At 41.8% G+C, this 25,596-nt stretch overlaps 1 protein-coding gene and 5 non-coding genes across 6 annotated transcripts; 5 read left to right on the top strand and 1 right to left on the bottom strand.

Annotated features, from left to right (window-relative positions):
• The first annotated feature begins 8,594 nt into the window (after positions 1–8,594).
• Positions 8,595–8,666, top strand: TRNAA-AGC (transfer RNA alanine (anticodon AGC)). Its single transcript has one exon. It is a non-coding gene; the product is annotated as a tRNA-Ala (tRNA).
• A 493-nt stretch (positions 8,667–9,159) lies between these two features.
• On the top strand, positions 9,160–9,233 carry TRNAT-CGU (transfer RNA threonine (anticodon CGU)). The gene has a single exon. It is a non-coding gene; the product is annotated as a tRNA-Thr (tRNA).
• Positions 9,234–12,200: 2,967 nt separating this feature from the next.
• Positions 12,201–12,273, bottom strand: TRNAM-CAU (transfer RNA methionine (anticodon CAU)). Its single transcript has one exon. It is a non-coding gene; the product is annotated as a tRNA-Met (tRNA).
• A 2,633-nt stretch (positions 12,274–14,906) lies between these two features.
• On the top strand, positions 14,907–14,988 carry TRNAL-AAG (transfer RNA leucine (anticodon AAG)). Its single transcript has one exon. It is a non-coding gene; the product is annotated as a tRNA-Leu (tRNA).
• Positions 14,989–18,449: 3,461 nt separating this feature from the next.
• Positions 18,450–18,523, top strand: TRNAT-UGU (transfer RNA threonine (anticodon UGU)). Its single transcript has one exon. It is a non-coding gene; the product is annotated as a tRNA-Thr (tRNA).
• Positions 18,524–24,651: 6,128 nt separating this feature from the next.
• LOC136151225 (olfactory receptor 2B11-like) lies at positions 24,652–25,596 on the top strand. Its single transcript, XM_065912171.1, has one exon. The coding sequence runs from the start codon at positions 24,652–24,654 to the stop codon at positions 25,594–25,596; it is 945 nt and encodes a 314-aa protein (XP_065768243.1).

Below are 25,596 nucleotides of genomic sequence, written 5' to 3' on the forward strand. Positions count from 1 at the left end.
GAAGGTCCAGACCCTGTCAGAAGTTGCCTCCCATCTGAAGAACATGTTTAAGGATCCCATCTTTGCTTGAGGTCCTTTCCCACCCAACCTCCATATGACCAAACTATCCTGTACAGCCCAAATGTGTGTGTGTGTGTGTGTGTGTGTGTGTGTGTGAGAGAGAGAGAGAGAGAGAGAGAGAGAGACAGAGAGAGAGACAGAGAGAGAGAGAGAGAGAGAAACAATTAGGGAAAAGAAAACCTGTCTTCCAACTCTCTAATCTCAAAATGTCAATTTTTTTCCACTCCATTCCAAAGGAAAATCATATTATAGATAGGGACTACCCATGTCCCTAAAAACACAATCCCCAGCAGTCCTGACATCCATCCTTTCCCAATGCTGAAGGTTTAAGAAAAGCAGAAACTGGCAGCAAGACTCTCAGGATCTCCTTAATAACCTTTTCTCTCCTCCAAGACAGGCATGTGTTGTTAAATTCTTCCTCTCCCTAGTTAGTTTTCATTTAGTCCCCTGATACCCCGAGTTCTCTTGTAGGATCTCTGAAGGCAGAGTGAGAGCAGAAACTTCATCTCACATGAGCGGAGGGGCATCTCCATGATGGTGGGTCCCAAAGCCCCTGTGGGCAGGACCCAACCAGAACCTTCCTTGGTGCCTGTCCCTTAGTGCATTCAGGTCATGGCACCTGGGCAGGGATGTTCCTTCATTCGGAATGATGGGTTTCTCTCCTCACCCTTTAAACTCATCCTTATCGCTGTCTCAAATTAAAAAGAATTCTGCAGCAGCTGGTTTCCCGTGGTGTTTTTCCAGTCCTATATTATGTGTGGAGTCATACCACTTCTTCCTCTCACTTCGTTTCTGCTTCCTTAAGTACCTAGCTCACCTAGCTCTTAAGTATTTTGTTTTTCTCATAAGTGCTCTAGACCTTTCGTTGGCTCATCCGAAAACACCGGGTGGGACTGACTGCACACACAGTTGCCGTGACACGAACACGAAACTCTCGGAGTCAGCCCCCTACTGCCTCATTCAGATCTCCTGGGGAGTCCCTTCTTGAATCTTCTCTCTCTCTCAACAAATAGGCATACATTTTTGTTTACAAAATTAATTTCTGCTCGCTATTAAAAATCTAAAATCACATACAAGTAGAAGAAAAGCATGCCAAAACCCACTTCTAATCAGAGGAGTCAAGAATATACAGGAAGCCCTGTCTAGCCCATGCTGTTTTATAATTAAGCTTCAATCTTCATATGAAGACAAATTTCAGAATATCAGAAACAGAAAAGATTGTATGAGGAATAAAATAGGTGTTTTTTTCTTTCCCTTTTCACAAATTACTATTAACACAGCTACTTGCACTTTAAAAGGGTCTCTTTGTCCTTAAAAAAGTATACGAAATGTAAGTATCAGTGAGTAATGTCAAATATAATCCTGGTTTGTACCTAAATAGATGTGATCCCTGACTTAATCTCTATACAGCAACATGAAAATTGATAGACTAAGCCAGAAATGACCAGGAAAGTGGTCTAAATATTAAGACTAAATATTCATAGATGATAGACTCACATGAGAAATGGAAAATATTTTCAAAATATTTGGATGTTTTGTCTTCTTGAACTCAAAATCTAGTAAGAAAAAAAAATGGATTAAAAAAACAAAGCTGGGGGTGGGGGGACTTCCCTGTGGCCCAGTGGCTAAGACTCCGTGCTCCCAACACAGGGGGCCTGAGTTCAATCCTTGGTCAGGGAACCAGATCCCACATGCTGCAACTGAAGGGCCTACACATTCCCACAAAGATTGAAGATCCTGTGTGCTGCAGTTAAGACCCAGTATAGCAAAAAAAAAAAAAGAAAGCTGAGGCTTCCCTAGTGGTTCAGTGGTATAAAGAATCCAAGTGCCAATCCAAGAGACACAGGTTTGATCCCTGATCCAGGAGGATCTCACATGCCCCCCACATGCCACAGAGCAACTAAGCCAGTGTGCCACAGCTATTAAGCCTGTGCTCTAGAGCCCAGGAGCCCACAACTACCAAAGCCTGGGCACCCTAGAGCCCATGTTCTCCAACCAGAGAAGCCACAGCAATAAGAAGCCGAGGTCCCGAAACTAGAGAGTAGCCCCTGCTTGCCACAACTAGAGAAAAGCCCTCAAAGCAACAAAGACCCAGCAGAGCCAAAAATAAATAAAATTATATATTTTTAAAAAACTGAGGGACTTCCCTGCTGGCCCAGTGGTTAAGACTCTGAGCTCCCAATGCAGGGGGCACAGGTTCGATCCCTCGTCAGGGAACTAGATCCCACATGCTGCAACTAAGATCTGGTGCAGTCAAATAAAAAAAATGAAAAAAAAAAATAAATAAATAAATAAAAAACTGAATGTCCTTGAACATGTCTGACTCTGTGACCCCATGGACTGTAGCCCACCAGTCTCCTCTGTCCATGGAATTTTCCAGGCAAGAATACCAGAGTGGGTTGCCATTTCTTACTCCATGGTAACTTTCTGATCCAGAATTCAAACCCACATCTCTTGCATCTCCTGCATGGTTAGGGGGATTCTTTACCACTGAGTCACCTGGGAAGCCTGTCCTTGGTCATAACCCACAGGATTTGAGACTCCATACATTTTTTACTAGGCAATAGGGTAATAGGGCAGTGACAGGATTGCAGAACCAGCTACCAGTGGAGTTGAAAAATGTGTATTTCATTTATTAGTTATCTTTAAATCTCTGCAGTTCTTGAGAACCCCCAAAGACCGGAATCGTCCTCAGAAGGGTTCCAAATCTGTCACTATTTTCAAATCAGAATACTCTAGGTGCAGGAAGTGGATGGAGGATGATGGGATGATACAATGTATAAAATCCTCTCAAGATACTGGTCCAGCCCAAAACAGGAAACTAGTTGGACAAAAGTGGATGCCCCAGGGGAGCAACATTCCCTGTTCAACAGTGAAGAACCTAAAATGATGAAGGCGGAGAACTGTGGCTTCAACCTGAGTCTGTTATACTCGAGTGTTCGCTTCTGTCATGTCTGACTTTGTGTGACCCCATAGATGGCAGCCCACAGGCTCCTCTGTCCCTGGGATTCTCCAGGCAAGAATACTGGAGTGGGTTGCCATTTCCTTCTCCAATGCATGCAAGTGAAAAGTGAAAATGAAGTCACTCAGTTGTGTCTGACTCTTAGCGACCCCATGGACTGTGACCTACCAGGCTCCTCCGTCCATGAGATTCTCCAGGCAAGAATACTGGAGAGGGCTGCCATTTCCTTCTCCACTTGAGTGTCTAGGAGGTCTCAATCCTGCCACTGCTCTGGAAAGTCCAGGTGTCATACCCCTTATGCCCTCCAGTGGCTGGCCCTGAAGAGAAAAAAGAGAGGTTGTTCTGGGGATAGCCAAGACCAGAGAAATGAAAAAAAATTCCCTTGCACTGGGAGATGAGGGCAGGTGAGAGATGGGTGTGGAAGCAGCAGTCCTGATCAGAATGTTGCTTCTGATGACGATGATGGTAGTCTTTATAAAAAGAGAAGATCAAGAGATACAACTTTCCACTTCTCCCTTCCTCACCAATCCATGTAACAGACCTTAGCCCTGGAGAAAGCCACAGGGAGAAACTTCTGGAAGGGGCAGACTGCCCAGAAGGGTCTCAAGAACTCTAGTCTGTTACAGCAAGTCTGTTAAAACTTGACTGTCACTATCATGGTGATCATCACTCTCATTACTGGCACTACTACTGCTGTGAATTATTTTTTTTTGAACCAGAGGTTCGTACAATCTATCATGGAAAGACCTGAGCTAATTGGCTCCAAAACTAGTGTTGTCACATGAATCTACTACCTGAACACACCACCCAGCAGGCATCTCGAAACAGTAAGGCTCTGCTAATCACAAAACCTTTGAGGAGAGTCCCTGGGGACAATGTTCTAAAGTCCCAGAGAACCAGGACTGAGACCTTCTCAAACTGTCCTTCCCCAGTTTGTTAAGCAGCCCATCCCTGTAAGTAAGACCCCAATACAGTCTCCCCCATGAGAGATGCTGCAGAGATGTGGTATTTTCCCTGTGGGCTGTGTGATTCTTAGGCTTTGAAAGTTCCCACAGTAGTTCTGGAAGCTGGATTCCCCAAACCTGATAAAGAGTAGCCAAAGTCTCTTCCACAGCACATTGAATCTTGCTCTGTGATCTCATGAATACTCCTTGACTTGGCTTCAGGTCCCCGTAGACAGACGCTGAGACTAGGATTCAGGTACACGTAATTTATTAAGAGAGTAGTCTAAGAAAAGGGAATCAGTGAAGAAGGATTGGGTAGGGGAACGAGAGAAGTAAGGATGCAACTTCTGATGGAGTTTAGCTTCAGATAAATTGCACTATAATTATTTCCACCGTGAAGGAAGAGGGATGGACTTTTGTAACACGTTCATCAATCATTAGCTATGGGCTCACCCTCCGACCCCAGAGGCATAACCAGTGTGAGACGGCTCCCCTTGGTTAAAGGAAATTCTCTGAAGATGGCAGCTAGGATAATGAGACTTGGCATTGGAACTGTGACGACCCTGAGAAGAGTCTCAGGTTTGCCGGCGGAGTTTAGGGGTCCGCGAAAAGAAGTTACATTTCTTGTCCGTAACCGGAAAACAAACGAGCTCCCCTCCCCACTCCCAGCCCCCTCCTCTCTAACCACCTGGAATTCGAGGCGCGACCTCTTGTTGTAAAAGATATGGAAAGAAACACCTGTGCGACAGACGCACTTTTTCGCTGAATACGCTCATGGCCTTAATTCCCAAGGTTCAGGGCTGGGATCCGTGATGCGCCTCTTCGTAGCCCCCCGGGTCCTGCGGGTTCCCAACGAAGGACGCAGTCTGGACCGCTCCTCGGATCTCTCCTCCCCTGTCCCGGGCTTCTCTGCCCGCGTCATGAGTCGTCTCAGCTCCCGCCTGTCCTTGGGGCCCCCAGGCCCACCCCAGCTCCCAGGGCCCTTCCCCCACCCACACGGGGCCTGCTGGGGACGCGCAGCCACGAACCTGTGCGCAGCGCCCCCTCGTCCGGCTTTCTGCTCGTGCCCCCCCAGGAGTGGGAGGGGGTGCGACCGAGGGTGGAGGGCACCAGGGAGGCGGAGGGGCTCACCGCGGGGTGCAGGGACTGGGTTAGAGGGGGGAAGGCGTTACCTTTTCTACGAGCTGATTTTCAGGACCACCTGAGTCCGAGAGGAACAGAGGACAAGAAGTCGGGGGGAACTGAAGTGAAGAGTCTTTTTCCGGGTTGGACTTTTTCAAGCGCTCACCAGATTTCCTGAGGCGGAAGCTGCCGAGGTTCCTGCCGACCCCTATCCCCACTCCCACCTCCACACCCGTCTCAAAAGGCTCCGGGTGGAAAGATGTCACGACAGATTTTGACCGTGCTCTTGAGAATGACAGCGCGGGATTTGAAGAGAAACCGCACGGGCTGACACCTGTAGCTGAAGGAAGATGGCCCTTGGGTCCAGTGCCTCGGCTCCACCCGAAAGATGCAGGTTCCTCCTCCTACCAGTCTGGCCCTTCAGGTACCTCAAATGAGTTACTTTATCATATATGGCCCGTTATTTCCTGCAAATCTTCGAAGTTTTTTTTTTTTTAGATTACATATATTTTAAAAAATACGTATTGTAATAGTCTTTATCACTTATTTCCTAGCCGTGACTTTCTGTGACTCTTTTCCTTGGGATAACAGAAATATAGTTGTCTAACGCTCCACCTGCCTATTACCGTTGCTGCCCTATTTTTCTGACCTCAGCGCGTTCTCAGAAAGTGAAGCATCTCCCTGGAGTTGGCATAGTACAACACAGTTTCGGAAGGCAACAGATTAACAACTGGATTGTTGTTGTTTAGACGCTAGGTCCTGTCTGACTCTTTTTCGATCCATGGACTGTAGCCCACCAGACTCCTCTGTCCATTAGACTTCCCAGGCAAGAATACTGGACTGGGTTGCCATTTCTTTCTCCAGGTAATCTTCCCGACTCAGGGATGGAATCCCCCTCTGGTGCATTGCCAGGCGGATTCTTTACCACTCTGCCAACAACCGGATAGTTGTTGTTCAGTGACGAAGTAGTACCCGACTCTTTGCGACCCCATGGACTGCAGCTCTCCAGGCTTCCCTGTCCTTCACTGTCTCCCGGAGTTTGCTTGAAACTCATGTCCCTTGAGTCCATGCAGCCATCCAACCATCTCATCCTCTGTCACCTGCTTCTCCTCTTGCCCTTCTCCAGCATCAGGGTCTTTTCCGATGAGTTGGCTCATCAGGTGGCCAAAGTATTGGAGCTTCAGCTTCATCATCAGTCCTTCCAATGAATATTCAAGGTTGATTTCCTTTAGGATTGACTAGTTTGATCTGCTTGCTGTCCAAGGGACTCTTGAGAGTCTTCTCCAGCACCACAATTCCTAAGTATCAATTCTTCATCCCTCAACCTTCATTATGGTCCAACTTTCACAGCTGTACGTGATTACCGGAAAAACCATAGCTTTGACCATACAGACCTTTGTTAACAAAGTGATTTCTCTGCTTTTTAATATACCCTGTAGGTTTGTCATAGCTTTTCTTCCATGGAGCAAGCGTCTTTTAATTTTGTGGCTGCAGTCACCATCCACAGTGATATTAGAGCTCAAGAAAATAAAATCTGTCACTTTTCCCACCTTTTCCCCATCTATTTGCCATGAAGTGATGGTACTGGATGCTATAATCTTAGTTTTTTTAATGTTGAGTTTTAACACAGCTATTTCACTCTCCTTTCACTCCCGTCAAGAGGCTTTTATTTCCTCTTTGCTTTCTGCCATGAGTGGTATCATCTGTATATCTGAGGATTTTATTTTCTTGGGCTCTACAATCACTGTGGATGGTGACTGAAGCCATGAGATTAAAAGACACTTGCTCCTTGGAAGAAAAGCTATTACAAACCTATACCAAACCTGCTAAGAAGCAGAGATATCACCTTGCCAACAAAGGTCCCTATAGATGAAGTTATGTTTTTTCCATAGCTTTTGTTGCTATTTCTTGATTCCAGCTTGTGAGTCATCCAGCCTGGCATTTTGCATGATAAATACTCAGCATATAAGTTTAAACATGGTGACGATATACAGTCTTAATGTACTACTTTCCCAATGTTGAACCAGTCCATTGTTCCATGTCCAGTTCTAACTGTTGCCTCTTATCCTGCATACAGGTGTCTCAGGAGGCAAGTAAGGTGGTCTGATATCCCCATCTCTTGAAGAATTTTCCAGTTTGTCATGATCCACACAAAGGTTTTAGTGTAGTCAATAAAACACAAGTAGATGTTTTGTTTGAAATTCCCTTACTTTTTCTATGTCCAGTGGATGTTGGAAATTTGATCTCTGGTTCCTCTGCCTTTTCTAAATCCAGTTTGTATATCTGGAAGTTCTTGGTTCAGAAGTTCCAGAACTTCCTCAGTTCTGGAAGTTCACATACTGTTGAAGCCTAGCTTGAAGGATTTTGAGCATTACTTTGTTAGCATCATCTATTACTGGGAAAAGACATCTTGATTCAGTTCAAGAGTACTTGTTCCTAGGTTTGAGACAAGTTTGGAACCAATCAATTAAATGGCATAAAATAAGAAAAAAGTGGAAACACTCACCCCAGTTCCTCTAGTTTGATGGGTAAAGCAATGTATGTTCTCTATAGAGAAGAACATGGGTTTTTGAGGTAATTTCAATGAAAGAAAAAATCATTCCAGTGAAACCACTGGCTACATTTTTGTTCCCTCAGCTTTCTCTCACCATATTCTACAAGACAGAGAATCTGGTAATCAGTTCCTGGTGTTCAGTCACTGCTCCCAGAGTTTCCTGCCTATTCAAACAGTGGAGCCATGACAGCAATCAAGAGATGATCGCCCTATTTTAAGATGTTGTAGTTACTTGTATCTTCTAGCTTACCAGTCTTTTAGGCAACATTGATGATCACAAAATGGCCCTAGATTTTTCTATGAATGAAATCACAATGAATGTATGGAGTCTTACTCTAGCCAAGATACATGAGATTTTAGAACTTTTATTCAACAAGTGTCTGACTAGTTTGTTTGGGCACTGGTCTCTCAAGTGAAACTTGAGCCCAGGAAGTTCCCAAGTTCTTTTACAGACATCATAACCTCTCTTTACCATCCTCAGAGAAAAAGCTGAGGATCTTTTTATGCTGGCTTCCTCCTTACTCACACCCGGTAATTCAATCATCTTGTCTAGGAATAAGTTGTTCAAATTTCTAATTTATCAGTGACTTGTAAACCAAATCTTAACTGACCTTTCCTAGTTTACAAATTTCCTCCCTAGTTACTTTGTTACTACCTTGCTCTAAATTTGTAATCTTCAAAGCAATAGTTTCTTCTTTAAGGTTGTAAGGAACCTTCTTTAAATCAACTATATCCCTAGAGTAGAACAGAATAAACCATTGCAAGTCAGTAGATGTTACTCTGGTTTCTAGCTCTTCATACTCTTGTTGAGCCAAGAGTTCCATGTGAAGAGGGCAAATGCACGGACAAAATTCTCCAGAACAGAACTGGGTTGTACTAGGCTAGGGTTCTTGGAAAATAATGCAGATAACTATTGCCAGTAAGTATTTTCCACAAACCAGGAGGTATTGTAGGGGGTGTAGCTCAGTGGTAGAGCGCGTGCTTAGCATGCACGAGGCCCCGGGTTCAATCCCCGGCACCTCCAGCTAGGACTTCACTTTTTGTGTAGCAATTCTTCAGTGCTGCTTTAGGTAGCTCTTAGTTTTCCTACCTGTTGAAGCTTGTCACTCATAACTTGTGCTGATTTGCTCAAACTTATATTCTTGTAATTGGACAATGTTGCTTTACAATATTCTGTTGGTTTCTGCTGTACAACCATGCGAATCAGTCGTAATTATATACATATCCCCTCCTTCTGGAACTTCCTTCCGTTCGCTCTAGCCTTCCCACCTCCCATCCCCCGCCCTTCTAGGTTATCACAGAGCTCCAGGCTGGACTCCTTGTGTTATATAGCAACTTCCCACTTTACACACGATAGTATTTATATATGTCGTGCTACTTTATCAGTTCATCTCAGAGCCAACTACAGGGTAGTGTAGTTCTTTGTTTTTTTTTTTTTCTTAAGCTCCCCCAACCCCTGCTCCCTACTGGAGCAAAGTAAAATGAGGCAGATTTAACTCCCCCATTGGCACTCAGGTGGCTCTATGGCTTAGTTGGTTAAAGCGCCTGTCTCGTAAACAGGAGATCCTGGGTTCGACTCCCAGTAGGGCCTCACGTTTTTGCTCGAAGGTAGGGCAAACTTCTGAAAATTTTATGTTGGCTAGTTAACTGTGTTTTCTTATTGATCCTCCACAAATTCTCACCAAAGTTACAGCACTAGAACTCTATCAGATACGTTGCAGATTGTTTGATTGCAATTGCCTCAGGTTCCTTACTTTTAAAAAGAAGTAAATTCTTAGGAGATGACAATTCAAATGCAAACCACCTAATACTGCGTGTGACTTTATACCTCAATCACTTTTCAAATAGGTTTTGCATTAAACTGTGGTAAAATATTTTTGATCACCTACAGTGTTACTAGACAGAAAGATATGTATAAATCTGTCTAGACTCTTAACAATCTCTAGCTCTATAATTGATTTCATTAAATAAGATAATGAACAATGAATCTATTACTAGCTACAAAGGAAAATTAGGATGTTTGCAGGGTCGTGCTTGACATTTTGAAGAGATTATGAGGAAGAATAGTATATTCCCATGCTATCTCTCTTAAGGAAAACATTAGAATATTTCAGGAATGATGATCAACTGGAAGGAAAAATGTCCTAGTTACAAACACCCTAGAGCTAGGACAAAGTCACTGTGAAAAGAGCAAGCTGGAGAATTCTGCCAGATATCTAAAGAAACGTAGATTCAGCCCTAGAGACTTATGGAGCTTCCTTGTCTTTTTGTCTCCTATTGATTCATCAATTAATTCAACAATGTAAGCTGCTGGTTTTTTATGTACCAGGCATATTTCTGTCTTTCTTTCCTTTTATTTTCAGTTACATTTTTTCCCATGTTATGGGAACTTTTAAGATCTACTGTCTTAGCAGCTTTTAAATATACAATTCAATATTGTTAAGTGTAGTCACCAACCTGTGAATTACATCCCCAGGACTTATTTATCTCATAAATGGAAGTTTATACCTTTTGACCATGTTCGCTCATTTTGCCTGCCACCCCTCATCCCTGCCTCCGATAACTACCCCAGGAATATTTCTAAGGGGAGGAAATACAGTAGCAAACAAAGCTAACAAAAAGCACTGCTGTCGTGGATCTTACATTCTCCTGGGGGTGACACGAAAAGTAAAGAAAGTAATATATAAAATAAGTAAGCATATAAGATACTGATGAAGTCTGCAGAGAAAAATAAAGCAATGAAAGAGTATGAGGAGAGCATAGGATGTTGCTGCTGCTGCTAAGTCACTTCAGTCGTGTCCGACTCTGTGCGACCCCATAGACGGCAGCCCACCAGGCTCCCCCGTCCCTGGGATTCTCCAGGCAAGAACACTGGAGTGGGTTGCCATTTCCTTCTCCAATGTGTGATAGTGAAAAGTGAAAGTGAAGTCGCTCAGTCATGTTCGACTCATAGCGACCCGATGGACTGCAGCCTACCAGATTCCTCCATCCATGGGATTTTCCAGGCAAGAGTACTGGAGTGGGGTGCCGTTGCCTTCTTCAAGAGCATAGGATAGAGCTGGACTAACCAGAGTGTCATTTGTTCTTTAGTAAAATCACTGACATGTTAAAATATAAGTTTTTAACTTTTTAATGAGAAAGTGGTGGCTTCCCTGGTGGCTCAGACGGTAAAGTGTCTGCCTGCAATGTAGGTAGACCAGGGTTCAATCCCTGGGTTGGGAACATCCCCTGGAAAAGGAAATGGCAACCCACTCCAGTACTCTTGCCTGGAAAATTCCATGACTGAAACGCCTGGTATGCTACCGTCCTTGGGGTCAAATAGCCATGAAGTGGCCACTATTACTACTTTAAGAACTTGAGTAGCAATATTAAATAGAAAACTGATGCTCCTCCCCCCAACAATGCCTGGATCTCACTTCTGTTCATTTTGATTAGAGCTTTATTTAACTAGTTCCCACTGCCTGTACTCAAATCTCAACTGTTCCACTTATTAGCTACAGTACCTTTGGCAAATTGCTTTCTCTCAATGGACATCACTATCCTCATGTATAAAATAGAAATAGTAATAAGCCTACCTAATAGAGTTAATGGGAGGACTTGTGGAGTAAATACACATAAAATAGTTTAGAAGGATATCTAGCACATAAAGAAGCAATCAGTAAAATAAAATAAGAATTGATTATACACAGAGCCTCACTCATTCCAAATTTGGGTGATTTAGGTGATGATATTTGGAAGTTTTGAAAGGACAAGATTTAGATATGTTGATGGTGAAGTGAGTTAATATTTGGGGAGAGATTGGAATGGAGTGAATGTTTTTTTCATGTGGCACAAGTGTGAATATTTGGGGACCAGCAGGTAGACTATGGTAGGTGTAATTATGTCTCGCACTTCCCACCCTAGGTTGCCCATTTCCTAATCTCTAAAACCTGGGGAATATGTTATCTTGCCAAGCAAAAGGAATGTGATTAAGAATCTGGAGATAGGGAGACTATCTTGGATATTTGGATGGCTCTGTGTAATCAAAGTGTCCTTATAAGAGGGTGGTAGCTGGGTCAGAGTCAGAGAAGGAGATGAGACAACAGAAGCAGAGGTAAGAGTGATGTGAACATGAGTCAAGGAATAGGAGCATCCTCTAGAAGCTGGAAAAAGCAAGGAATGATTTCTCCTCAAGACCTCTAGAGAGAGGGCAGCTCTGCTACACCTTGATTTTAACCCCACAAGACCCGTTTCAGACTTCTGACCTCCAGAGTTGAAAAATAATACATTTATGCTATTTTAAGGTAATAAATTTTTGCTAATTTTCTAGTGCAGCAAAGAGACAGTTAATCCAAATATATGGCTATAGGCAACATATTGAAAAATTGCTTTGCTGCCTAAGGAACCTGATTAGAAAGAAATCCGCTAAACTTCTTGAAGTTTATAATCGCATCATGTTGACAGGGAGTTAGTCCTGGGGCCTAGATTTCACACACAACTTGATTGCTGGGATAGGGAATTTTGTTTGTTACCCTGCTTCTTTCTCAAATGAAAGTCTGTATGAGCGACAAAACTACTGTGCCTTCTCTGAGGTTCGAACTCAGGACCTTCAGATTATGAGACTGACGCGCTGCCTACTGCGCTAAGAAGGCTCTGAGACAGGAGAGTTTCAGTAGAACTATCGATTCTCTTTCCTGCTTATGCAAACTTTCTGAGAAGTTATATTTTTCAAACAGAGTGCAAGATAAGAGTATGTGCTGTGGCATATTTACTGTGGCTCTGAGTATGTCACAATGATCAAAATTATTTCAGGATTTCATCCTTGAATAAATATGCAACACAGTGAATTTTTTTCTCCCACTATGCTTTAAATACCACTTACTGCTGGCAGACATCAGACTTCATTAGATTTCACTGTGCCCTACTTCACAACTACGTGTGTAGAAAGTGGCATGCAGATATAAGGGGCCTGAGCTGGGTCCACGGGCCGGAAGATTTCCAGACTGAAACAATGAGGAACACAGAAATATGCTTAGCTCTGCTGAGGGTGAAGCTGGAGTCTCCTTATTAGCTCTTCATCTTCCTTGTCTGCCAGTATTCCCCTTAAAATCGATGTCTGACCAAGTCCCTGATCTGAACGGCTTTCAATTCTGGCTGGAAGTCCAGAATAATGTAAACAGAGGCGACATAAAGTGGAAGAAATGGGGTGAGATGATTGAAAATGGAGAAACAATACATTGGATTTCAATCTGGCAAAGTGAAAAATGTCCCAAAATAGATACTGTAGGACTGAAGTGTAAATCTTGTGTGTGCCATCTATTAAGTTAAGAAAAATAATTCACTTGATTTTTTTGAGAATATGTCAAAATTTTAAAACTTCATTATCTGTAAAATAGGATAATATTTCACAGTATTATTTAAAAGACTGAACGCGACACACAATAAAGTTGTTCAGTGAATACTAATAAATGATACAAATGATGGTAGCAAACTGTATTGAGTGCATATTACAGGCAAGGTACTCTTTTAAGCAGTTTTTATGTATGTTACATGTAGTGGCCATCTATCTATCACCGTAGGCAACTTTTAGCATTGTCATACCATTTACATATGATAAAAGTAAGACCGAGTAAGTTCAAGTGACTTGCCCATAGGCTTGTGGCTACTCAGTAGATGAGAAGCAGTAGAACTCAGGCTTACTTAGCTATGACTACTATGAAGTCATTCAGTTGTGTTCGACTTTTTGCGACCCCATGGACTACATAGCCCACCAGCCTCCTCTGTCCATGGAATTTTCTAGGCAAGAGTATTGGAGTGGATTGCCATTCCCTTCTCCAGGGGATTTTCTGATCCAGGGATCAAACCCCAGTGTCCTGCACTGTTTATTGTCTGTCTTTTCTTCTAGAATATAAACTCGACAAGGGCATCGGCTTTGTATTTTTCTTGTTCACTGTTCCCCTCCCAGAACTTAAAATAGTGACTGGTACATTGTATGGTTTCAGTAAGTTTTTATTGGATGAAAACCCCTACCTTAATGTATGGGTACTATACAACTGACTAAAATTTTACTGAGTACCTATGTGTCAAGCCCTGTGCTGGTAAGGTGTAACAATCACAGATAAAATTTCAGACCATTTTCTACTGAACAGGAATATTTTATTATTGATAAAATGTTATGTGATTACTTCACTAAGATTCTATATAATTTAGTTCATTTAGCAACACTTTATAACAAGTTTATCTTCAAAATACTGTACTTTTTACCCTAAGATCCCAAATATTTCACAAACTGTTTCAGTTACTTTAAAAAATCATCCCTATTCCTCCATTACAGATTAAGTGATGTCAGCAATAGTAGTAGACTGAATATATCCTAACTAGTCTCTACTTTCAAATTGCTCTCAGGCACTCTTCTTTGATACTTTTCCATACATTTTCTCTTTAACTAAAAAGTATAGCTAGTTTAATCTCATTAAAAAAAATTTGAGCAATTCTTCCCCGTATATAATATGTTCATAGAGATAATCAGACCTTTTGAAGAATTACACACCATTTCCCCTGATCATAGTAGGGCTCACTTAAACAGTGCGGCGTATAATGGGTCAGGCTGTTCAGTGAGGGATTAGGTGGGGAGGAGACCCGGGAACTCGCCAAGTTCGCATAGGTGAGGTTGGAGCGGGTAGAACAAGCCCTCTCTGGGCTCGGAGAGGATGCTACACCACGTACTGAAAGCAGACTGATCCCCTCCCTGAACTTCGTAAATTAAGACCATGATCATATTCAGCGAAAAGTAGGTCAGTTTGCGCGGCTGTTTTCTTTAGTAAGAAATCACACACAGACACACACACTGAATCAAGTTCCATGTGAGCGGGGAGGAGAGCATCTCTGTTTTCTAGGTGAAGAAATCAAAAATAACTTCCCATTGCTGACTACCAAACGCAGTTGACAAATTAAAGACTCCTGATCTCTGCACCCCAAGTTTCGGTGGGTGCTGTGCCGGCGATTTCTAATTTTTTTTTTTTTTTTTTTAATGATTGATTCGAGTTTATGACTTCGAGTTTGAGGGATATTATGCCTTGGCTGCTTCTCGCTTTACTTTCGAGTATCAGAAATATAGCACAGAAGGCAAATGTGAATCTCCCGAAGTAGGAACCTATTTGCGGATTTTATTCGTGGATGAGATGACAAGAGTTGTATGTAGAGGGGAAAGTGCTCTAGAAAAAAATAACAGGCTTGTGCAAGTCTTTTAAACTGCTAAGAAGAAGTTTGAACTTGATACTTACGTGGTAGCGTGGCCGAGCGGTCTAAGGCGCTGGATTAAGGCTCCAGTCTCCTCGGGGGCGTGGGTTCGAATCCCACCGCTGCCATGTCTGTTGTAGACCCACTTCTTTGAAGCAGTTGTGTGAACGCTTTAGAAGTATCGACGGAAGAGAGTATGTTAAATGGTTTTGAATTGTTCTTACAGAAATAAGAAATAAGCAGAACTTGGTTGATAGTTGTTCAGTTCAGTTGCTCAGTCGTGTCTGACCCCATGAAGAGCAGCAGGCCAGGCCTCCCTGTCCATCACAGGGAGGACATCACAGTTTGAGTTTACTCAAACTCATGTGCATTGAGTCAGTGCCATCCAACCATTTCATCCTCTGTTGCTCCCTTCTACTCCCACCTTTAATCTTTCCCGGCATCAGGGTCTTTTCTAATGAGTCAGTTCTTATGTGGCCAAAGTATTGGAATTTCAGCTTCAGATTAGTCCTTTCAATGAATATTCAGGACTGATCTCCTTTAGGATTGACTGGTTGGATCTCCTTGCAGTTCAAGGGACTCTCAAGAGTCTTCTCCAACACCACAGTTCAAAAGCATCAATTCTTCAGCGCTCAGCTTTCTTTATGGTCCAACTTTCACATCCATACATGACTACTGGAAAAACCATAGCTTTGACTATAGGGACCTTTGTTAGCAAAGTAATGTCTCTACTTTTTAATATGCTGTGTAGATTTGTCATAGCTTTTCTTCCAAGGAGCAAAAGTGTCTTTTAATTTCATGGTTGCAGTCACCATCTGTAGTGATTTTGGAGCCCAAGAAAATAAAATCTGTCACTGTCTGCAATGTTTTACCATCTTTTTGCCATGAAGTGATGGGACCAGATGCCATGAAGTGATGGGACCAGATGCCATGATCTTCATTTTTTGAATGTTGAGTTTTAAGCCTTCATTTCCATATCAGCATAGGAATAGCTTATTTTTCTTTTGTCTCAAAATATTCCATGTTATGGAAATATTTTTATTTAACTAGCCACATTTAACAATATAAACAACACTGAAATAAATAATATCTGCATTTCATAAGTATGTGTATTAGAGAAATTTCTGAAAATGCAATTGGTAGATTAAATACATGTGATGGTAATTTTGGTGGTTCTTGTCTTAGTCTTTCCTAATGTTACTAATTTATCCCCAGAGAACCAAGGAAGGGCTTGTTTCCTTGACACCATGACCCAACACAGAACATTGCTGTGACACTGAGAATTAACAGCCATTAAATTCTTACAGAGCCCCAGATATTGTCATAGTTCTTTACATTGTCATATTATATTCTCAGTAATATATAAGAAAGTTCATATTATTATTCCTATTTTATTAAGAGAGAGAAACTGAAGTTATAACCAGATAATCTCTTGTCTGTAGGTGGAGGAATCAGGATGTCACTACTGTAGGGCAAACTGAAAAAATGATCCTCCAAAAAACATTTCCATCCTAATTCCTGGAAGCTATAAATATTACCTTATATGGCAAAAAAATTAATTAATTAAAAATGGGAGTGTCTTTGCAGAGGAGATTGAGTTTAGGATCTTGAGATGGGGAATTTATCCTGGATTATCCAGATGGAGCTTGAATGCCATGCCAAGTGTTCTTAAAGGAGAGAGGCATAGGGAGATTATGGAAGAGAAGACGATGTGAATACAAAGGCAGAGATAATGCAACTACAAATCAAGGAAGGTTGGTAGCCACCAGGACTACCAAGGACAAGGACAGATTCTCCCCTAGAGCCTCCACAGGGAGTATGACCCTGTCAAAACCTTGATTTCTGCCCAGTGATACAGACTTTGGTCTTCCGGCCTCCAGAACTGTGGGGAAATTAATTTCTGTTCTTTAAAGTTACTGAGCTGTGTTAATTAGTTACAGAAACCACAGGAAACTCATACAATGACTTCAAGTGCTAATAGGCAACACTACTACAAACAATTATTTTTGTTCACCAGTCTGCTTGATAGAAAATATTATTTCATTGTAGTTCTTTAGTTTGAATGTCTCTGGGAAACTCCACGAACTAGGACAGAGGAAAGGACTGGATTAGGAAGGTTTCCCACCCTAGAGAAGGAAATGGCAACCCACTCCAGTAATTCTTGCCTGGAAAATCCTACAGACAGAGGAGCTTGGTGGGCTACAGTCAGTAGGGTCGCAAAGAGTCCGACTCGACTGAGCTGCACACACATACCCCCTCACCTGTAGCTACTTGCCCTCGGTGAAAGAGCGCCTCTCATCTAAACTCATTCCGGAAGCAGGAGTTTTCCTTTAGCTTTTAACGAAGAGCCTATTTACTTAGGTTCCATTTGCCTGTGGGGCCTGGGATATGGCAGTGGATCTGAACCCCTGTTTCTAAAGAAATTAGAGACTTAATTCTGCATCCTAGAAGAGCTCCCACACTACCTCCAAAAGGGCTTTTAATTAAAACATTTTTTTCATTTCCAAAACATATTCAGAAACTTCTGTAGTCTGTATGTTTAAATAGACTTTGCTTTTTCTGCTTCCTTTGTACAAAATAGGAGCTTTGATTCCTACCCTTGGGAATATCAGAGGCCCACCTGCGAGCCTCACCTGCTTTATCCTGCCACGATCCCCCCACTCAGCTACCTCTATCGCCTCCTGGGCGTTCAGGTGGACCGAAGTCGCGATCAGGGTACTAACCTCTGACCTAGATCTCCGCCTGTCCCCGCTGGGGATGCGACTTGCGAGAGGGAAGGGCGGGTCGTAGCAGAGTGCAGGAACCCGGTTAGAAGGAAGAAGGCATTGCCTTCTTTGCGAGTTGACGACCTGTTGCTCTGGAAAGCGGGCCCTTGGTGTGTGGGGTTCAGTGGGTGGTTCTCTGGAACTGTAAGGCTCTCCACCTAAGGCGGATGATACCTGGATCCAGTGAACACTCTGTGGTCCGCAGGGGACCGTTAGGCCCTCTCCCGGTTCCACACTCTCGAGGGGCTTTACAACTGCGGTTGTGTGATCTGAGTCTTTACAACCTGGCGTTTTTGGCGTTTTTGGATTTTTAGAGGGCGATGTGCTTGACTCTGTAGCTGAACTCTACACTTGCAGCCGCCTTCTTCTCCGCTCGCGGTCCTTCCCCTTCAAGTCACCACTTGCTGAGTGCAAACGCGGAGGAACGCTAGGTGCCCTGACTCGGCGGTCTAACGGGCTTCCAGTGGAGTTCCATTTTTAGAGTCCCTCACTTAGGATATTGGAATGAAGAATCTCAGTTACAAAAGTCGAGGTGCAGTAACAGCAAAGTTTGCTTTTAGAAGAATTTACCCCTTTTGGAAAAAGTGAGTAGCTTCGACTTTTATTGACGATTCCCATTGAATTAGTCCTCTTGGTTCCAACATTCAAAATGCCCGAAACTTTTCCCGCTTGTATTTGTTCTGCAGCGCGTCTAAGTAAGCAAAACGTCTTCTTGAAGTTTGTCTGTTTTCTCACAGTAAACTGCTCTAAATCCCACAAACTGCCTCAAGAATATTTAATCTCACGGTAAGGACAGACCGAGTACTAGTGTAGGTGTATGTGTGGGCTCCATGGCTTAGTTGGTTAAAGCGCCTGTCTTGTAAACAGGAGATCCTGGGTTCGAATCCCAGTGGGGCCTCCACGTTTTTTCTCCCCCCTTCATAGGAGCCCAAATTCTTCATTAACCCCCCACTGCTCCTAATTCTCCAGTGTACTAGGAATTACTGTAAATTTTGATTCAATCACGCAAAAGCAGCTGTAACAGCAAAAATTCTCAGTTCTAAAGAAAAGGTGAGGACTTCCCGACGTTCCAGCCTCAAGACACTGCCTTTCCAATGCAGGAGATGAGAGTTCATCCTTGCAGGGTTGGAGCCAGAAACAAGCAAATAAACAAAACCTGGAAGAGAAGATGGTGGGTCACTTCTTGTGAAAAACACTTCAAGTGATTTTGAAGTTAAGTGAATCACATTTGCAAGTATTCAGCTTATGGATTAGGAACTTTTATGGAAACAAAGAAAATTGTTTTTCATCTTTCCCTGTCCTGTCATTTTTAACTGGGAGGTGGGAGGTGAGGGGTGGCTACAAAACTGTACCAACTCTTAAAGCCTATTTCTGAGCTCCCATGCAACTTATTAGTGATTCTAGGGAACTCAGCATTATGTTATCCGTTTTATATATGATTTTCCAAATATTACCACATTATAATAATGGTCATTTACATTCACTTGTATGCCTTCAGTCCTCATGGAAGGGCTTTAGTCCCAAAGGGAATACACAAATTGGCCCCACTAGAACCTGAACTTTAATTTTATAATTAAAAAGAAAACAACAGAATGATTCTATAATGCAACGGTTCCCAAGCCCAGTATACATTCAAATTGCCTTGGGAACTGTTCAAACTCTTCCCCAGAGGTTTTAATTCTGTTTTGGTGGACGTCCCAGAGATGTGTGTTTTTCACAAGCACTCCAAGTGATTTTGAAGTAAGTGAATCACATTTGCAAGAATCTAGCTTAAGATATTGCACACAGAGCAGAACTGAAAGTGAGGTCCACCTACACTATTAGCACTTTTGTATTGATTCATGAACATCTGCTAACTCTCATTATCATCAAGTTACCATTATTGGAAGTCTACTACATTCCAAGAGTTTCCAGACATGCTGTCATCTAATTAGCCCAACAATCCTGTCAAATATGTGTTATAATCAGTTCTTTGAAGATGAGGAAACAGATTCAATAATATTCACGGTAACAAAGTGACAAAATTAAATTTCAAATTCAGATCTAATTCTGGAATCCATGCTTTTCTCAGGATATCTATCTTCTATTTCATTAGAGTCAAGAATGAAGTTTTTGGCCACAGAGTTAAATAAAATTAAGCAACTTAGACTGATCTCAATCCTCAGTCCTATGGGTTAGGGATCCTGAGATAACTTTCTGTTTTCTGCTAGAAGATAATCAGCTCAGTGAACAGTTACTTAATGCATTTAACTTAGGGAGGAGGAAAATATAAAACCTCAGAAGTCTATGTAGGAGGTTCTCCATGAAAAAATGAGCAGACCATATAGACAAACTGAATTAATCTTCTCCATCTCCTAGACTCTGTTATTTGGTTGGTTTTGGTTTTGGTTTTGTTTGTTTTTGTTTTTTGCCTCGGACATGCTCTCTTCATGTCCTGATTTTTTAGATTTAAACATACTGTATTAGTCAGCTAGCGAAAAGTGATAGTCTCTCAGTCATGAACAGCTCTTTGTGACCCCATGAACTGTAGTCAGCCAAACTCCTATGTCCATGGATTTCTCCAGACAAGAATACTGGAGTGGATTGGAGTAGCCATTGACTCAGGGATCAAATGCAGTTCTCCTGCATTGCAGGCAGATTCTTTACTGTCTGAATCACCAGGGAAACCCTATTAAGATGGGATTAAGTGGAAGAACTGATGCACTCTTTACCAAAAGTGTAAACAAAAGATAGATGCTATCTCCAAGGAGATTAATTCACCAATGACAGCCCCTATGGAATCACTGGCACACTGGGTGCAAACTGGTTTTATCTGCCTTTAAATCAAATTTGGAACCAGTACAGATTATTTGATGCCTCCAGAATCACATTCACCCTACTTGCATATTGAGACCCTTAGTGACTTTTACTGAAGCCCTGACCTTATCATATTTGCTTATCAGGATTGTTGGAATCCAACCCTTTTGCAGCCTTTCTCCTGACTAAACTTCTGTAGCTAAAGACATCTCCTAAATACAAATTCAAATAAGAAGAGGTAAGTTCTAGTGATGTCTCTTTCTATTCACACCATCCTAGATGATATTGGGTTTTGTTCAGTTTTGTTCTGAGAAAGAAAATGAAGGTTCTTAGTTTTGGACGAGATCAGGCAGGATAAGATACCTCTATGAGCTAAATGATTTCTCATTATGCCAGACCAATGGTTGTCATTTGTTCAAAATTATGTTAATCCCAGAATTATGTCCCCCCCAAATCCAATTATCTAGGAGATGGGGAGGAATCAGAAGGCAGGTCAAGCCACTAAAAATCAATTCTTTAAAGACCAATACTGTCATTTTTGTTAGACCCCAATGTGAAGATCAGAAAGAATTTCTCAGTAATAAAATTTTTATCTTTTTGCTTTAAAATGAATGAATGAAGGCCAGTACTCTGAAGATAAATTTTAGGATCAAAAAATATAAACAATAACCAATGGTTAAAAAAATTGAGGATTTGCAAAGTGGAATGGGGGCAATGGGATCTTGGTTTTCAGCCATTTTATACTCAGATGTATGAACTTCCTGGCAAATGTAGTCTATTATCTTTTCTGGAGACATACTCCATTGCCTCTGCTTTTGCCTCTTTCTATCTGTGTCCCTGTCCTTGGTGGTTAAACAACCACAACAAACCATCCTAGTCATGAATTCAGGTAGCTGTATGATATTTTATAAATGGGTAGTTGGTCAAGTTGAACTAGAGGTGTCTGGGTGAAGCAGGAATCCATCCTCTGGTGAATGGATCCTCAGGGTCAATTGTTATAGATCAAGTTTAAATTTATTTTTTTTCTGAGCTCTTTTCTTGGTTAAATCATGTATTCCTATCAATTCCCATATACCTGCTTCTTTCTGTTAACTGAATTTTCATTCTCTCAGCACCTCAGATCGAAACTTGCAACATTCTTTCAGCTCTTTCCTCTCTCCGACATTCTTCCTTTGCTTTCATTCCCACTGCCACTGTCAGAGCTAACGTTCTCAGCCTCTCTCCCATAGACTCTTGTAGTAACCTCCCAGCTGAGCTCCCAACTTCCCGTCTCTTTTTGAATCCCTCGTTATTCAGTCATAACAAATGTTTTAAAGTGCTGCTCTAATCACTTCACACCTCTTCTTTTTTGAGAATTTTGAGAATGAACTTGATTAGATTCCTTAACCTATATTCAAGATTTTCCATATCCTGGACCCAAGCTGTTTTCACAACTTGGTTTTCCTCCACCTCGCATTGTGCACCCTGTGCCGCTGTAACTGATGGTGTGTGCTTTCCATGCGTTCAAATAATGTATATCCCTCCAGTGCCTTACCATCGTTGGTAAATAGTCAGATCCCTTCCTTTCCTTAATACTCCATTTTCTTTTATATTAAAGACATATATGTTTAAAGTTCAAAAAATAAAATAATATATAGGCTTACAATGAAAAATAGCAGTTCCCTTCCTCATCATTTCTCACTCTCAATTCCCATTCTCCTGAGGTAACACATTTTTAATAACTTAGTGTTTTCTTCTATTTACCCATATTTCTCAATAACATGCTTTTATTCTATCTGCATTTTTAGTTTTAAATATGATTTATTAGTTACTACAAAACATGAGAACTTTTAACCCTTACATAACAAAGAGAAAGCGAAAGTGAGAATGAGAGAGAGAGATCTATGCTTCACTCTCCAGATCCTCTTAAATCTTTTTGGTTTGATCACCATGGAGTGTATACACTTTCACGATCTTATAAACATTAGCCACAGTGGAATCATGTAAGGAACTATTGTTACCTAAAAAAGAAATCTCTCAGTTCTCATAGATGATCAGATTGTACAATTCCTGTTGTTTTCGTTTGTTTTTGGAGACATTACAAGGAATCTTGTCCTCATCACCAGTCTGTTCTCATCAATCAAGTTAATGCAAATATTACATAACCCACACATGTCTTCAGGGTCCTTCTACTATATGCTAAGGGAATTCTGACAAGTCAACATCATTTAGGTGGGACCCTTTAAACCCAGGTTTTAGTGTTAACAACAGGAAAAAAAATTAAAATCACACCCATGGCTCCAGTCAGTAAAGCCTCTCTGGTGAAGGTAACAATGATGACAAATTCATAACTAATTTTTTTGGTCTAACAATCTCAGAATTCATTCTTGTATACTGTCTCCAAATTTCTGCCCCAAATTAGCAAGGACCTGTAGTGTTTCTTGCCCTGGCAGAGCCTGCAGCAATCTTAACTCTGTTTACTTGGTGGAGAGGGCCATGAGGAGAATTGTTCCTTTTACTCTGCATCCCACTCAGTAAGGAAGTATTAAGATTTTTAAGATTTTATCTTTAGAACAGTTTTATATCACAGCAGAACTGAGCAAGAGTACAGAGATTTCCCATATAACCCTTACTCCCCACACATGCATAACCTCCTCCTTTATCAACATCTCTCACCAGGGTGGTACAATTGTTACAACTGATGAACCTACCCAGGAAATAATAATCACCCCAAATCCATAATTACATTATGGTTCCCTCTGGTATTGTACATTCTGTGGACTTGGAAAAATGTATAATGACATGCCTATACCATTATATCATGCTGAGTAGTTTCATTGCCTAAAAATCCTCTGTGTTCTACCTAGTCATCCCTCCCTTCCCCCAAACACTGGCCACCACTGATCTTTTTACCATCTTCATAGGTTTGCATTTTCCAAACATACTGTTTGATAGTTAGAATCATACAGTATATTATGTTGCCTTTTCAGATGGCTTCTTTCAGTTAGTAGTTAGCATTCAAAGTTCTATGTCTTTTTGTGGCTTGACAGCTTATGTCTTTTTAGCACTGAATTGTCTGGATGTACCACAGTTAATTTACCCATTCACCTTCTGAAGGATATCTTGGTTGCTTCCAAATTTTGGCAGTTATGAGTAGAGCTGTTACGAATATCTTTGTGTAGGCTTTTGTGTGGATATAAGTTTTCAGCTCATTTGCATAAATACCCAGGAGTGTGATTGCTGGATCACATATTTAAGAGTATGTTTAGTTTTGTAAGAAACTGCCAGACTGTCTTCCAAAGTGGCCATACCATTTTGTATTCCCACCAGTGAATGAGAGCTCCTATTGTGCCACATCCACATCAGCATTTGGTGTCACTGTTCTGGATTTCATTCACTCTAATAGGTGTGTAGTGGAATCTGATTGTTGTTCTAATCTGCATTTCCCTGATGACATATGTCTTAGTCCATTTGGGTTGCTGTAACAAAATGTCAGAGACCAGGAAACCTATTTACATTTATCTCACAGTTCTGGAAACTGGGAAATCCAAGATCATGGCACTGGCAGTTTCAGTGTCTGATTAGAGCTCACTTTTTTGTTAATAGATAGCACCTTGTAGTTGTATCTTCATCTGGTGGAAAGGACAGGAATCACTGTGGGTTCTCTTTTATAAGAGCACTAACCCCTTACACGAAGGCTCTACCTTCTTGATCTAAGCACCTACCCAAGCGCCCACCTCTTAGGTCATACACTCGCTTAACTGCAAGGTAGCTAGGAGAAGACCGCCTCCCAGTGGCTTCTTTAATCATACAGAAGAGACAAAACAAGTGATGAATGTCGACTAACCTATCACATAGGATATTGACATGAGGGAGGGAAATGAAGCCACTTTCTCTACTGAGAGGATTTTTTTCAAATGTGACTTTTAATATTAATTTTAATTATTATATTCCTTAATGTTTCTATTGAGGATATACCCCATTGCTCCCCCTTAAAGATATAATTTTCCCCCTGATATCATCAAAACTTCTGCCAACTCAGGTTTTTTTTAAAGATATGTTCTTATTCATTCATTCATTTATGCATGCTATGCCAGGCCTTAGTTGTGGCAACCCCTGCCACAACTCAGGCCCCTTGCATTGGAATATCTGAGCCTTAGCCACTGGATCACCAGGGAAGAAACAAATCAGGGTTTTTAAAGTCATCCGTCTTTTTTTTTTATTTTAGCAGGTGTCTCCCATCAAAATTCAATGAAGCACATGAATGAAAATTTTCCAGAGGATTTTATTCTCATGGGCTTTACCAAATATCCATGGTTGGATGTTCCTCTCTTCTTTGCCCTCCTAACCTCCTACATGTTCACACTATTGGGAAACATTGCTATTATTCTGGTTTCTCAACTAGATTCCCAACTCCAAAGTCCTATGTATTTCTTCCTCACAAGCCTCTCCTTTCTGGACCTCTGTTTCACCACCACGACTGTGCCCCAAATGCTCTTCAACTTAGGCGGACCCAACAAGAACATCACTTATATAGGCTGCATGACCCAGGCCTATGTATTTCACTGGCTAGGCTGTACTGAATGTGTCCTGCTTGGCACCATGGCCTTAGACCGCTATGTGGCTGTGTGTAAGCCTCTGAGATACCCTGTAATCATGAACCACAAACTCTGCTGGCAGCTCTCCAGCACTGCTTGGCTCATTGGTTTGGCCAATTCACTACTGCAGTCCACAATGACAGTCCAGCTGCCCCTGTGTGGGAACCAAGAACTGGACCACTTCTTTTGTGAACTGCCTGGTCTAATTAAGATGGCTTGTGTGGACACCACAGTCAACGAGCTTACTTTAGCAGTGGTGGCCACCTGCCTGATAATGGGTCCCCTCTCTATGATTCTTGTCTCTTACAGTTATATTGCACAAGCTGTATTTCGAATCCCTTCTGCTGATGGGAGACTTAAGGCCTTCAACACCTGTTCTTCGCACTTACTAGTGGTGTCTTTATTTTATGGCCCTGGCATCTACATCTATATGCAGCCCTCAGGGGACAGCCCTCAAGATCTTATCAAAGTTCTGACGCTGTTTTACTGTGTTGTTACTCCCATGGCCAACCCATTCATCTACACCTTGAGGAACAAGGATGTTAAAGGAGCTTTGAGGAGACTTCTGAGGCAGGCCATTTTGTCCAAGAGAATATGA

The sequence above is a fragment of the Muntiacus reevesi genome, chromosome 20, assembly GCF_963930625.1.
Source record: "Muntiacus reevesi chromosome 20, mMunRee1.1, whole genome shotgun sequence".
NCBI lineage: Eukaryota > Metazoa > Chordata > Mammalia > Artiodactyla > Cervidae > Muntiacus > Muntiacus reevesi.